The following is a 14,204-nucleotide window of genomic DNA, read 5'->3' as shown; positions in this document are numbered from 1 at the left end:
AATGATGATTTGAATGCTAAGTTAGAAATAGCTAGTAAATCAACAACTTGTGTAGAAAATGTTGTTATTTGCAATAGATGTAAAGATTTTGATATTGATGCTTGTAGTGAACACATAGCTTCTATTGCAAAGTTAAACGATGAATTGGCTAGTCTTAATGCCCAACTTAAGGCTAGCAAAAGTGATTTTGATAAACTAAAATTTGCTAGGGATGCCTACACGATTGGTAGACACCCCTCCATTAAGGATGGACTTGGCTTCAAGAAGGAAGTCAAGAACTTAACAAGCCATAAGGCTCCCATCTCCGCTAAGGAGAAAGGGAAGGCCCCTATGGCAAGTAGTACTAAAAAGAACCATGCTTTTATGTACAATGATAGAAGACAGTATCATAGGAGTTGTAATACTTTTGATTCACATGCCTATGATTCTTATGCTATGTATGCTTCCAGTTCTTCCTATATGCATTGTAGAGATATGCCTAGAAAAAATATTCATCATGTGCCTAGAAAGAATTTTGTTCATGCTCCTAGGAAAGTTATGAATGGTCCCTCTACAATTTATCATGCTTTGAATGCTTCCTTTGCTATTTGTAGAAAGGATAGGAAGATAGTTGCTAGGAAGTTAGGGGCAAAATGCAAGGGTGATAAAACTTGCATTTGGGTCCCTAAGGAAATTGTGACTAACCTTGTAGGACCCAACAAGAGTTGGGTACCTAAGACCCAAGCCTAAATTTGCCTTGCAGGTTTATGCATCCGGGGGTTCAAGCTGGATTATCGACAGCGGATGCACAAACCATATGACGGGGGAGAAGAAGATGTTCACTTCCTACGTCAAGAATAAGGATTCCCAAGATTCAATCATATTCGGTGATGGGAACCAAGGCAAGGTGAAAGGTTTAGGCAAGATTGCAATATCCAATGAGCACTCTATCTCTAATGTGTTTTTAGTTGAGTCTCTTGGATATAATTTACTATCTGTCAGTCAATTGTGTAATATGGGATATAATTGTCTATTTACAAATGTAGATGTGTCTGTCTTTAGAAGATGTGATGGTTCACTAGCTTTTAAGGGTGTACTAGATGGCAAACTTTATTTGGTTGATTTTGCAAAAGAAGAGGCCGGTCTAGATGCATGCTTAATGGCTAAGACTTGCATGGGCTGGTTGTGGCATCGCCGCTTAGCACATGTGGGGATGAAGAACCTCCACAAGCTTCTAAAGGGAGAATACGTGATAGGTCTAACCAATGTACATTTCGAAAAAGATAGACCTTGTGTAGCTTGTCAAGCAGGGAAACAGGTGGGAGGCTCTCATCACACCAAAAATGTGATGACAACATCAAGACCCCTGGAGCTGCTACATATGGACCTCTTCGGACCCATCGCCTATCTGAGCATAGGAGGAAGTAAGTATGGTCTAGTTATTGTTGATGACTTTTCCCGCTTCACTTGGGTGTTCTTTTTGCAGGATAAGTCTGAAACCCAAGGGACCCTCAAGCGCTTCCTCAGGAGAGCTCAAAATGAGTTTGAGCTCAAGGTGAAGAAGATAAGGAGCGACAACGGGTCCGAATTCAAGAATCTTCAAGTGGAGGAGTTCCTTGAGGAGGAGGGGATCAAGCACGAGTTCTCCGCTCCCTACACACCTCAGCAAAATGGTGTGGTAGAGAGGAAGAACAGGACGCTCATAGATATGGCGAGGACTATGCTTGGAGAGTTCAAGACCCCCGAGTGCTTTTGGTCGGAAGCCGTGAACACGGCTTGCCACGCCATCAACAGGGTCTACCTTCACCGCCTCCTCAAGAAGACTTCATATGAGCTGCTGACTGGTAACAAACCCAATGTATCGCACTTTCGTGTATTTGGGAGTAAATGCTACATTCTAGTAAAGAAGGGTAGGAATTCCAAATTTGCTCCCAAAGTCGTAGAAGGGTTTTTATTAGGGTATGATTCAAATACAAAGGCGTATAGGGTCTTCAACAAATCATCGGGTTTGGTTGAAGTCTCTAGCGATGTTGTATTTGATGAGACTAATGGCTCTCCAAGAGAGCAAGTTGTTGATCTTGATGATGTAGATGAAGAAGACGTTCCAACGGCCGCGATACGCACCATGGCGATTGGAGATGTACGGCCTCAGGAACATTTGGAGCAAGATCAACCGTCTTCCTCAACTATGGTGCATCCCCCAACCCAAGATGACGAACAGGTACCTCAAGTGGAGGCGCATGATCAAGGGGGAGCACAGGATGTTCAAGTTGAAGAGGAAGAAGCACCTCAGGCACCTCCAACCCAAGTTCGAGCGACGATTCAAAAGGATCATCCCGTCGACCAGATATTGGGTGATATTAGCAAGGGAGTAACTACTCGTTCAAGATTAGTAAATTTTTGTGAGCATTACTCTTTTGTCTCTTCTATTGAGCCTTTCAGGGTAGAAGAGGCCTTGCTAGATCCGGACTGGGTGTTGGCCATGCAGGAGGAACTCAACAATTTCAAGCGCAATGAAGTTTGGACACTGGTGCCTCGCCCCAAGCAAAATGTTGTGGGAACCAAGTGGGTGTTCCGCAACAAACAGGACAAGCACGGGGTGGTGACAAGGAACAAGGCTCGGCTTGTGGCAAAAGGTTATGCCCAAGTCGCAGGTTTGGACTTTGAGGAGACATTCGCTCCTGTGGCTAGGCTAGAATCAATTCATATCTTGCTAGCATATGCCGCTCACCATTCTTTCAGGTTGTACCAAATGGATGTGAAGAGCGCTTTCCTCAATGGGCCGATCAAAGAGGAGGTGTACGTGGAGCAACCCCCTGGCTTCGAGGATGAACGGTATCCCGACCACGTGTGTAAGCTCTCTAAGGCGCTCTATGGACTTAAGCAAGCCCCAAGAGCATGGTATGAATGCCTTAGAGACTTTTTAATTGCTAATGCTTTCGAGGTTGGGAAAGCCGATCCAACTCTTTTTACTAAGACTTGCGATGGTGATCTTTTTGTATGCCAAATTTATGTCGATGACATAATATTTGGTTCTACTAATCAAAAGTCTTGTGAAGAGTTTAGCAGGGTGATGACGCAGAAATTCGAGATGTCGATGATGGGCGAGTTGAACTACTTCCTTGGGTTCCAAGTGAAGCAACTCAAGGACGGCACTTTCATCTCCCAAACGAAGTACACGCGAGACTTGCTAAAGCGGTTTGGAATGAAGGATGCCAAGCCCGCAAAGACGCCGATGGGAACTGACGGACACACCGACCTCAACAAAGGAGGTAAGTCCGTTGATCAAAAAGCATACCGGTCCATGATAGGTTCTTTGCTTTATTTATGTGCTAGTAGACCGGATATTATGCTTAGCGTATGCATGTGTGCTCGATTTCAATCCGATCCTAAGGAGTGTCACTTAGTGGCTGTGAAGCGAATTCTTCGATATTTAGTTGCTACGCCTTGCTTCGGGATCTGGTATCCAAAGGGGTCTAACTTTGACTTGATTGGGTACTCAGATTCTGACTATGCTGGATGTAAGGTCGATAGGAAGAGTACATCAGGGACGTGCCAATTCTTAGGAAGGTCCCTGGTGTCATGGAACTCTAAGAAACAAACCTCCGTTGCCCTATCCACAGCTGAGGCCGAGTACGTTGCCGCAGGACAGTGCTACGCGCAACTGCTTTGGATGAGGCAAACCCTCCGGGACTTTGGCTACAATCTGAGTAAAGTCCCACTCCTATGTGATAATGAGAGTGCTATCCGAATAGCGGAAAATCCTGTTGAGCACAGCCGCACAAAGCAAATTGACATCCGGCATCACTTTTTGAGAGACCACCAGCAAAAGGGAGATATCGAAGTGTTTCATGTTAGCACCGAGAACCAGCTAGCCGATATCTTCACTAAGCCTTTAGATGAAAAGACCTTTTGCAGGCTGCGTAGTGAGCTAAATGTCCTAGATTCGCGGAACTTGGATTGAATTGTAGCATACATGTGTTTATGCCTTTGATCATGTTCATTCTGCATTTTGTTACTTATTATGGTGCTCAAGTTGTACAAACACTCCCTGGACCTCACAAGTCCTTTTTGCAAGTGATGCACATATTTAGGGGGAGCTGTGCTACAACTTGACCCTTTGAGACTAACCATGTATTTGAGTTTGATTGTTTTAGCCTCAAAGGAGGATTGAAAGGGAAAAGGTGGACTTGGACCATGCAAGACTTCCACTGCACTCCGATGAAAAGAGTAACTTTTCCAAGTTCATCTTTATACTCTTATTGCCTTTGTGTTCTCATTTGAAGATTTTGGTGAGGCAATGGGGTTAATGGGCCAAGATTGATCCCGTTTTGGTGCTTGATGCCAAAGGGGGAGAAAATAAAGGCCAAAGCAATAGATGGATCAGCTACCACTTGAGAAATTTTGAAAATAGTAGATTAGAGCTTTTGGTTTGTCAAAACTCTTTTATTGTCTCTTATGTCAAAAGTTGGCATCTTGTGGGGAGAAGTGTTGATTATGGGAAAAAGGGGGAGTTTTTTTTTTTGAAATCCTTGATCAAATTTCTTTGGAAAACCTCTATGTATGTCTCTACAAGTGGTTTTGACTTAGAGATAGGAATTTGAGTTTGATTTGCAAAAACAAACCAAGTGGTGGCATTGAGTGATCCATATATGTCAAATTTGAATCAAAATAAATTGAGTTCTTATTTGAAGTGATTTTGTACTTGTTCTACTTGCTTTATGTTGTGTTGGCATAAATCACCAAAAAGGGGGAGATTGAAAGGGAAATGTGCCCTTGGGCCATTTCTAAGTATTTTGGTGATTTAGTGTCCAACACAAGTGCCTAATTGTAAAAAGGTGGACAAAGTACAGATCAAGGATAAAGGTATGTTTCTCAGACTTAGTACATTGTTTTATGGACTAATGTATTGTGTCTAAGTGCTGGAAACAGAAAAAATCGAGTTGGAGAAGAGATGGATCGAGCAGCCAAAGTCTGCTCAGTCTGGGTGCACCAGACTGTCCGGTGGTGCACCGGACAGTGTCCGGTGCGCCAGGCTGGCTCAAGGGAAAAGGCTACTCTCGGGACTTCGACGGCGGTGTACGGCTATAATTCACCGGACTGTCCGGTGGTGCACCGGACTGTCCGGTGGGCCGTTCACAGGTGAACTCGTCGCTCTCGGGAATTCATCGTCGACGTACGGCTATAATTCACCGGACTGTCTGGTGTGCACCGGACTGTCCGGTGAGCCAACGGTCGGCAGGGCCAACGGTCGGCCGCGCAATCTGTGCGGGGCACGTGGCCAAGCCAACGGCTAGAAGGGGGCACCAGACTATCCGGTGCGCCAACGGCTCTTAGGCTGCCAACGGTCGACTGCGCCATTTTTGGAAGGAAATCGGGCACCGGACAGTGTCCGGTGTGCACCGGACTGTCCGGTGCGCCAGTTGACAGAAGGCAAGATCAGCCTTCCTTGATTGCTCTCAATGGCTCCTAGCTGCCTTGGGGCTATAAAAGGGACCCCTAGGCGCATGGAGGAGGACACCAAGCATTCCTACAACATTCCTAAGCACCAAGACATCGATTTCGCGCATTCGTTTCATTGTGATAGCATATAGAGCTCTAGTGGAGTTGTGAACTCATTGAGTTGTGTTGCGAGCTCTTGTTGCGACTTTTGTGCGTGTTGACACTCTGATTCTTGTGTCTTGTGTGCGTTGCTAATCCCTCCCTTGCTCCGTGTTCTTTGTGAATTTCAAGTGTAAGGGCGAGAGGCTCCAAGTTGTGGAGATTCCTCGCAAACGGGATTGAGAAAAAGCAAGCAAAACACCGTGGTATTCAAGTGGGTCTTTGGACCGCTTGAGAGGGGTTGATTGCAACCCTCGTCCGTTGGGACGCCACAACGTGGAGTAGGCAAGCGTTGGTCTTGGCCGAACCACGGGATAACCACCGTGCCATCTCTGTGATTGATCCTTGTTGGTTATTGTGTTTTGTTGAGGATTCCTCTCTAGCCACTTGGCAATTATTGTGCTAACGATTAACCAAGTTTTGTGGCTTAAGTTTTCAAGTTTCACAGGATCACCTATTCACCCCCCCCCCTCTAGGTGCTCTCAGTGACGTGAGAGAGAGCGAGGGCGAGGGGAAAGAGAGCACGGGCCGGAATTGGCCCGGCCGGGGGGTGAGGGGTTTTCCCTTTTTCTTTTTCTCTAACTCCTTTTTCCCCTTTTCAAGAGTATATTTATACACATTTATTTATTCAAGATATTTTCTAGGTTCCAAAAATGAAATGCTCGGTGAGATTACATGTGTGAAGTGCTATTAGCAAACATGGTTCATGTATATGAGAAATGAAATGCTTATGAGGCTTAGGGTTAAAAAGGGGGGGTTGAAGTTTAAGGCCTCTAACCTTGGAACCGAAAACTGGGATGCTATAGTTGGCCTCTAGGCAAGGGGGACGTTTTAAGACAGAGTCGAGCTCACGGACACGCTCCCACAAGGACGAACCCCGGATGAACAGGAGGAGGAGGTGCACCGATGAGGACTAGGAGGCTGGAGCCCTGTCGCCAAGCCAAAACTTAGCTAGGACTCCACTCTAACTTCTAAGCTCCACTTCCACCCCGATAGAGACTTGGAGCCTCTCCCTCTCTCGCCCGCTTATAACCCCTACTACGAGTTTTGATCATCATTGGTGTAGGTAGCGCAAGCTACCAAAGACTGGATGTAGGTACGTTCTGTCCGAACCAGTATAAATCTTGCGCCCACAACGCATATCTACCCGAATTTTTACCCGGTCTCATCTTATATCCGTCCCGAATTTTAACTACCCATACCCGGTCCTGTATATGAGAGAAATATATTAGGGTAGGATACGGGATGACCCTGTATCTGTCCCGATTTCGCCCCTACCTCCACTCAACTTCTACGGGATACCAACTCCGTACAACGAACACATCCGATGCAGCTTCAATGACTAGTTTGTGAAACTAGTCATTATTGTGCTAGTGTTCAGTGCTCTGACTAGTGCCTCACTGGACAAATATGATGAGTATATCACTCGAGGTACATAGTTGCAGACCTCTTTGAGTGTCATGTCTGATGATGTGTGTGGTGCCACACCAGACATGCCCGTTGAGTATCGAGCCTTTTGCAATTGGATGCCCTGTGCGGTATACGATGCTGCACTGGATGTGTACATTTTTTATGAGTGTAAGGTATCTCATACGTGTGTGTGTTACTCTCTGGTTGCCATATCTGATGCACCATGTTTAGTGCACATCGAACACACCAATCTTAACTCTATTCGAAATAGGGCTATCTCTTATCCAGTGGCACATACCCACTACAAACCAAACATGTCTTATGCATATGCAACACCACTAACTCACTTATATAGAACACTTTTTTAGTTGGGTTTAATCTTAAACTTCTATTGAGCTTTCATCACTAGACTTAACTATCAATCAAGCTACACATCTATACCCCTTTTTAGTACTATCAAAGAAAAAAATAGAAGTGCTATCATTAAACTATGTGTCCATCAACTCTATTGACACTTAGAATTAGTAAATCCTTAACCTTCTTGCTCATCATTTAAAAACCGGTAATTGAGTTCCATCCATAGACAGAAACATATAATCATAATCAAACACCAATTAATCATCATTTTTTGACCTACCTCAATTCACATATACAAATCACACGTTAGTCAATTCACGTACACAAATCACACGTAAGTCACATGCTTTTCACCTATTTCACAGAAATAAACGGCATTTCTCAATTGTCATTACAGGATCAAAAGGTGGCAGGTAAAATGACATCATACATGAGCCTATTCAGAAAAAATGGCATTTATCAATCAAAACCCAAGGTAAGTTCAGAAATTACAGCAACATCTGATTCAAATGAATGGATATTTAATTTATAACAGTCCATTCCTTGAGGGAAAAGAAAAAAAAAAGACAAAACGGTCCATTCTTATGCATGTCCTGCTAAAGCTAATGTGATACACATCCAGTGGCGCATGCTTTCAGAAAAAAAGGTGCTGCCAACGTGCTCCCATCTTATGCAGTCACGCGGGCAGCCTCACGCTGGGCTGCAAACTCCAGCTCCTCTACCGTGAAGGGGAGTGGCTTTGTCGGCGCGGGCAGGCGGCCAATGCTATCGACCTTATCTCGCTGCTTGGGTGGAGGCCTTGCTGCTTTTGGTAACAGGCGGCCCTTCTTCTCAAACCACTCAGGTTTCAGGAGTGCCCGGAATCCAAGTTTGTTGTAGTACACCAGCCTTACTGTCCCACCAGCAGCTTCCACGGCAGCTTTGGCCCTTGCAGTTGCCCTTGACACCTACAATATTCAGTGCATCTGCTGTTTGAGAATGGATGCCTCAACTTGCGAAATGATGATAGTAACCACAAATGGTCTCAGAACACTACTGAGAGAAAAATCATCATTTTGCCTTTCCAGTTGCCTACATCTTCCAACTTAAGATCATTTAGTATCAATTGATAGCTGGGCTCATACCAGATAATAATGATAGTAAAAGATACAAATATTGATAAGCTAAACTACCTAATCATCTCTACCGAAGTACCGAGAGACCAATCAGTACTCAAATGTTCATGTCTATGCATCAAATTTGTTCTGCCGCATATGGATTACAAGGAAATTGAACTCCCAAATCACCTCCAGGAAACAAAGCTATTACATATACTCAAATGATTACCGATTATGGCCAGGATAATAGATCATGTTGACATATAAGTTTAACACAACAGATTCGATTTTTAGTAGATGTCCGATTGCATGTTTTAAGCTTCAATCAACACATTAACCAAGGAGAAGAACATAATTTTCCTAGGCAAGAGCCAGAAGTTCGTTTTTTGAACATTGAAGATATGCATATCAATCCTGACAAGATGGATTGCAAGGAAATAAGAACTAGGCCTGTTTGGATGACATAGTTCTAGAAAACTGTGGCGTCATGAAACTGTGGTATTGTAATCCAAAGAGATACAAAACGATGGTTTAGAAGAAAAAAAAAAGAGGCCGAGAGTGTTGTTTCTAGAACTCCAAAAAGACTGGTTTTCAAAAAAAACATGGTTTTACAAGGCTTATTGTATCCAAACACCGAGCAGCTTTCGAAAACCAAAGTACTCCTGTTTTGCAAAACCATAGTATTTACCCGATACTCCAAAAATACGTTTATCTCCAAACAGGGCCTATAGGGTGAATTCCACACTTGGTTCTAGTAGAAATACTTTTTTTAATGGAAATCATGTTTACCTCAAGGTGAATAGGCCATTTGATTTCTTCTGCTCCACGGCCCATTAAACGAATTCCATCTTTTATTTGCTTCCCAATGGCACCTGTTTCCTGCCAAAGTGGAATACAGATGTTCATGTCATTAAACAAAAGCACAGTATTGTTCAAGAAATAATTCTATGTACCTTTAGTGTCTTCATGGTAATCAATTCAGAGGAATCAATTTTCCCAGCATTTATGAGTTTTGCAATTTTCCCCAGTCCACAGGGCTGATCAGAAAGGAACAATAATAAGTAATAACATCAAATACTGGCATACCAGCTGTAACAGAAAACAATTCAAACTTCAAGGAGGTTCAAGTCATGAATGGGGATGGATCAGTAATATCCACAATTTGTTCAATATATTCATCTCATATACAGCCAAAACAGTTCCTGAAGGCAGTATTGCTTTTTAAGTGTGGTGTGGAAGAAAATTGTTTGCTCCTTGATTTATATTTCTATAGTTGAGTTCAATTCCTGGTCGAAGCGAATTTTCAGACCTGGGTTAAAAAATCGCCTCGTTGTGTCTCACCCGCTCTCGGGCTACAGAAATTCTGTGCACCACCCTCCGGCCTGGGGGCTGTTGCAGAGTGGGCAGAGCCGGCCCCCGTTAGTGATTGGAGGCCAGGGTCCAGAGGTTTCCTTGTGGTTCAGTGACTTCTTACATGAATGTCATTGGGGCAGCTTAACGCCCTCCGGTTGAGTTTTTTATATTTCAATAGTTGTACACACTGAGGATAATTCCATGACCCATTCGTTACGCATTGTAAACTCCTTGATCCTTGTGTTTGCTTCTCAGAGGGCGCATGAATCCCAAGAATAGTAGTGTTTATTGTTTGTATCAATGACGTTTGTAGTTTTGTACATTTAGTCAATGATTTACTTAAATTTAATAACTTATACATGCGACATCTGAGCTTCAATACAATCAACTTTCTTAAAAATATCCATCCTCCAAAATGCAAATATCTTCTCAACTATTCTCCACCACATCTACCCTTCACATCAGAACCTAGGCGCTGACACACGTCACAACTGGTTTTGACATGACACAAAAGATGACGTCAAACAATACCACTGCTCCAATTAATGCCATCTATGTTGGACCAGGTTAGGAGAGCTACTATATGATGAAGGGAAATTTTGACCAATGCAGTAATAATCCAAGATCACTAAAATTTTCCAACCAATTGGATAGAGCTAAAAATCTTTATGGTTTCCTATATCCACACTAATTTATCCCTTAGGCTATCTCCAGCAGCTTACCCATCCCAATACCCATATTCAAACTCCACCCTGTGAACAATGCAGTCTACAATGCAAAACAGTGTTTTGGGTGACCATATGAGTGAACTGCTGGACACGGTCTTATTAAGCAATCCATACACACCATGTATCTAAATGCAGCCAAAGTCTAAAGCAAACTATGGGTCAAGAAGGCTATATTGAATAGAAACGTAGAGATGTAATCATGCTTCTTGAATTCTTGCAACATCATTTTCTCTCTTATTTTGTGTGTGTTCAACCAGTGATAAGAAAGCATACTCTACCTCAAAACTAACCTATAGCACACATTCAACTAGTCCAACTGCCCAATCGGTTCACATAAACATTGGCAAGTAAATTCATTAATGTGAATAATTATGTCCACAGCATTAATTCAAAACTAGGGCTCTACAATAGCATGCTTATTCAATAATACTGTCTGTCGAATTTGAAACAAAACTAAGGAAGAAGAGCGAAGTTGCAGCATATTTTAGTTATTTCAGCATGTTTACGTTCCGTTGATTTTTCATCCACCTACATCTCTGCAAGGCCATTTCTGACAGGATTGTGCTTGCAGAAACAACAATGCAGCAGGGTTTGTACCATATAGATGAAACTGTAACCTTTTGTTGCCATGTTTCTTCTTTTAAGCTCATTGTGCTTCCTTTAAGAATAATAATTCTACTAAAGATCCCAAAATCATTTAACAAAATTGCCTCATGGCAGGTCAGGTAGCACTATCCCAACAAATGATGTAAAAATGACATCTACATGAACCAAAACCAACATAAAACAAACCACAATTCTAAGCATTTTTCATAGTGCACAATGAAGGTCAGGCCTGTCGCAGTGGTAAGTCTCTCCACTTTTCTATGCTAGAGATCCTAGGTTCAAATCAGCCTCCATGCAAAATAAGCAAGGTTAAGGCAGCCTAAAATCCCTTGCCAGGACCACCTTGTATAGGACCTTTCAGAGCATCTCCAACAAGAAGTCCTATATTTGAATCCTCAAAATTTAAATAGGGCCTGATTTAAAGTGTTTAGGGCCACAAAAATGTTTGCAGCTCCAACAATTGAGTTCTATATCATATTGTTAGGAAATAAATCATGTTATTTAGTAAATAAAAGGTTATGAATAGTGTATAAATGAGAATAGGACTCCGGTATATGAGGTACTATATTTAGTACCCGAAAGACCGAGCCCTATAACTGTTTGATGATTTTTTGTAAAATAGGCCCCTGTTGGAGCATGTTTCTTGTGTTAGGGCCCTATATTTCAAATTAGGACCTCGTTTAGGGCTCTTGTTGGAGATGCTCTAAGAAAGCCCTTTTTCAATAGTTCACATTAAATAGTCAATAAATGCTACTTTTGAGACCTTTAATCATAATATGTTAAATAAAAAAGGTTCAGGAAACTGGCTAGTAATAGGCTAAATTCAAAATTTTCGTCTAATAGCGACATCTATAGCTACCCCAGCTTCCTTGTGATTAAAAGGCTTTGCTATTTTTCACATTGCTAACAAAACTTTCATTAGATGAACATAAAAGATGAGAAATGAAACTATGCCAACCCAGGACGCAGATTGACCACCTCATGTGCAAGCCAACTTTCGTACCATATAACTATGTAGCATTTTTCAATCAGGCGTCATTTTTTATCATCTAAATCAGTAGCATTTTGTCTCATACAAATGGTAGCGTTTTCAATCAAGCATCATTTGAGCAAATAAGTAAAACACATCAATGTACTGGTTGGAAACAAGGAATGAAAATGCCCATATATCATCAAGAAGACAAGAATCTCCCGAGATGAGGACGTGGCTGAACACCTCTCCTGAAGAGAGAAGGGAAATGAAAGGGGATATTTAAGCAGGAGATACTGCAGAAATGGGACGGGCCTGAAATGTGAGTGAGAAGGGGTTCTTGAATCCACGGCGGGGCAGGCGGCGGCGGAGCGGGGTCTGGCCACCCTCGAAGCCGAACCTAGCGGTGCCTCGCGCTTTCTGCCCCTTGTGGCCGCGTCCCGCCGTCTTCCCCTTGCCGGAGCCGATCCCGCGTCCCTTGCGCGTCTTCTGCTTCCGCGCGCCCGGGTTGTCACACAGGTCGTTGAGCCGCAGCAGGGTCCCTACCGTCCGCGGTGCCCTCGCCGCGACCGCTGTGGCATAGGATGAGGATGCGGAGGCCACTCTTGGGGCGATGGGTAGCGGCGGGTGAGGAAGTGGGAGGCGGCGGGTCGGGGCGGCGGCGGCGGCGGCGGTGCGGATGAGGAGGTGGGAGGCGCGGCGCCACATGGCTAGCGGTGTTGTTTGCGGGCCTAATTGCCGGTTCGGGTGCGCCGGGGCTGAGGTTTTAGGGTTCATTTTCTTATTTTTTATTTTTATTATTATCTTTTCAAATATATTTTTAGACCTAGTTTCAAATCTCTACTAACTATTAAGAGTAAAGTGTAGACTGCCCCCGCCGCGGTTCCCCTCCCGCCCGCGGATCACGCGCCCGCCCGCCACCTAAGGATGAAAACGGCCGGTAACGGTCGGAAAAAACCTCTCACCGTTTTCACCCGCATAAATTTTTGTTCGGTCGTAATCGGTAAACGGGAAAGTCGGAAACGGATAACGGTCGGTAAATTCCGGTATATCGAAAACGGATAAATCCGAGCAAAATAGCTCGAAATTGATCGGGAAACGGTAACTGTAATCGGAAAAGCTCACAATAAACAAATCCTAACCACACAGATGTTCATTCACATCCACATACAAGTCTCATTCACAAAAGTACACAAAACACAATCTTGTCCACATATAATTGGTCATACACTCATCCATGTCCACTCTTAAATTATAACACACAACACATAAGTCTTAAAACACGATTGTTCATTCACATTCACATACAAGTCTCAACCACACAAATATACAATACATAGTCATGACCACACATAAATGATCATACATGTTCACTAAAGTTTTAACCACATAGTATATAAGTCTTAAACACACGATACATAAACTAGAAATCATGTGGCATGTCGTCTGGAACACTTGATATATCTTCTATGACATCTAAAACCCTAATCTCTAAACCCTAACGAGTATAGTTCTTACCTCCTTTGTTTTTTTTTGTGGACCGGAAAAATACGGTTAAAATACGGGAAAATACCGGATTTTCCCGAGAATTCCGAAAACGGACGGTAAATATGTCTCACCGTTTACCGTACCGTTTTCGTAATAACACATCCCGTTTCCGTCCCGTTTTCCGTATATCCCGAAAAATATGAAAATGGTCGGAAAAATCTGGTAAACGGTACCGGGAATTTACCGAATTTTACCGACCATTTACATCCTTACCGCCACCCCCGCCGCGATTCTGCTCCCGCCCGCGGATTACGCGCTCTCCCCTCCCGCCCGTGGATTACGCGCTCTCCCCTCCCCCCTCGCCGCGATTCTCCTCCCTCACGCGCCCGAGCGCGGCGAGGTCGAACTCGGAGAAGAAGGGGCCCTGCAGGGCGGTGTTGACGCAGTGCACGGCGCAGAGCTTCCCTTCCTGCACCTCGTGGTAGAGCAGCCCGTCGTTGCTCGCCGCCTCCCTCACGCGCCCGAGCCCCCCCCCCCCCCCCCTTCACGCGCCCGAGATAGGCAGGAGGAGGGGCGATGCCTTCGACCTCCTGCCACAATCTCCTCGACCTCGCC

The 14,204-nt window shown here is 43.9% G+C and overlaps 1 protein-coding gene across 1 annotated transcript; it reads right to left on the bottom strand.

The window, feature by feature from the left end:
- Positions 1-7,711: 7,711 nt before the first annotated feature.
- Positions 7,712-12,840, bottom strand: LOC100191689 (uncharacterized). Its single transcript, NM_001137118.2, has 4 exons — positions 12,417-12,840; positions 9,398-9,481; positions 9,234-9,323; positions 7,712-8,294 (listed from the first exon to the last, which is right to left on the bottom strand). Exons 1-4 carry the CDS (start codon positions 12,807-12,809, stop codon positions 8,016-8,018), a joined length of 846 nt encoding a protein of 281 aa, NP_001130590.2. The 5' UTR covers positions 12,810-12,840; the 3' UTR covers positions 7,712-8,015.
- Between the last annotated feature and the right edge of the window lie 1,364 nt (positions 12,841-14,204).

This window comes from Zea mays, chromosome 3, assembly GCF_902167145.1.
Source record: "Zea mays cultivar B73 chromosome 3, Zm-B73-REFERENCE-NAM-5.0, whole genome shotgun sequence".
Classification (NCBI taxonomy): domain Eukaryota; kingdom Viridiplantae; phylum Streptophyta; class Magnoliopsida; order Poales; family Poaceae; genus Zea; species Zea mays.
The sequence above is the reverse complement of the archived record's forward strand: the minus strand, read 5'-3'. Positions and strand labels throughout refer to the sequence as shown.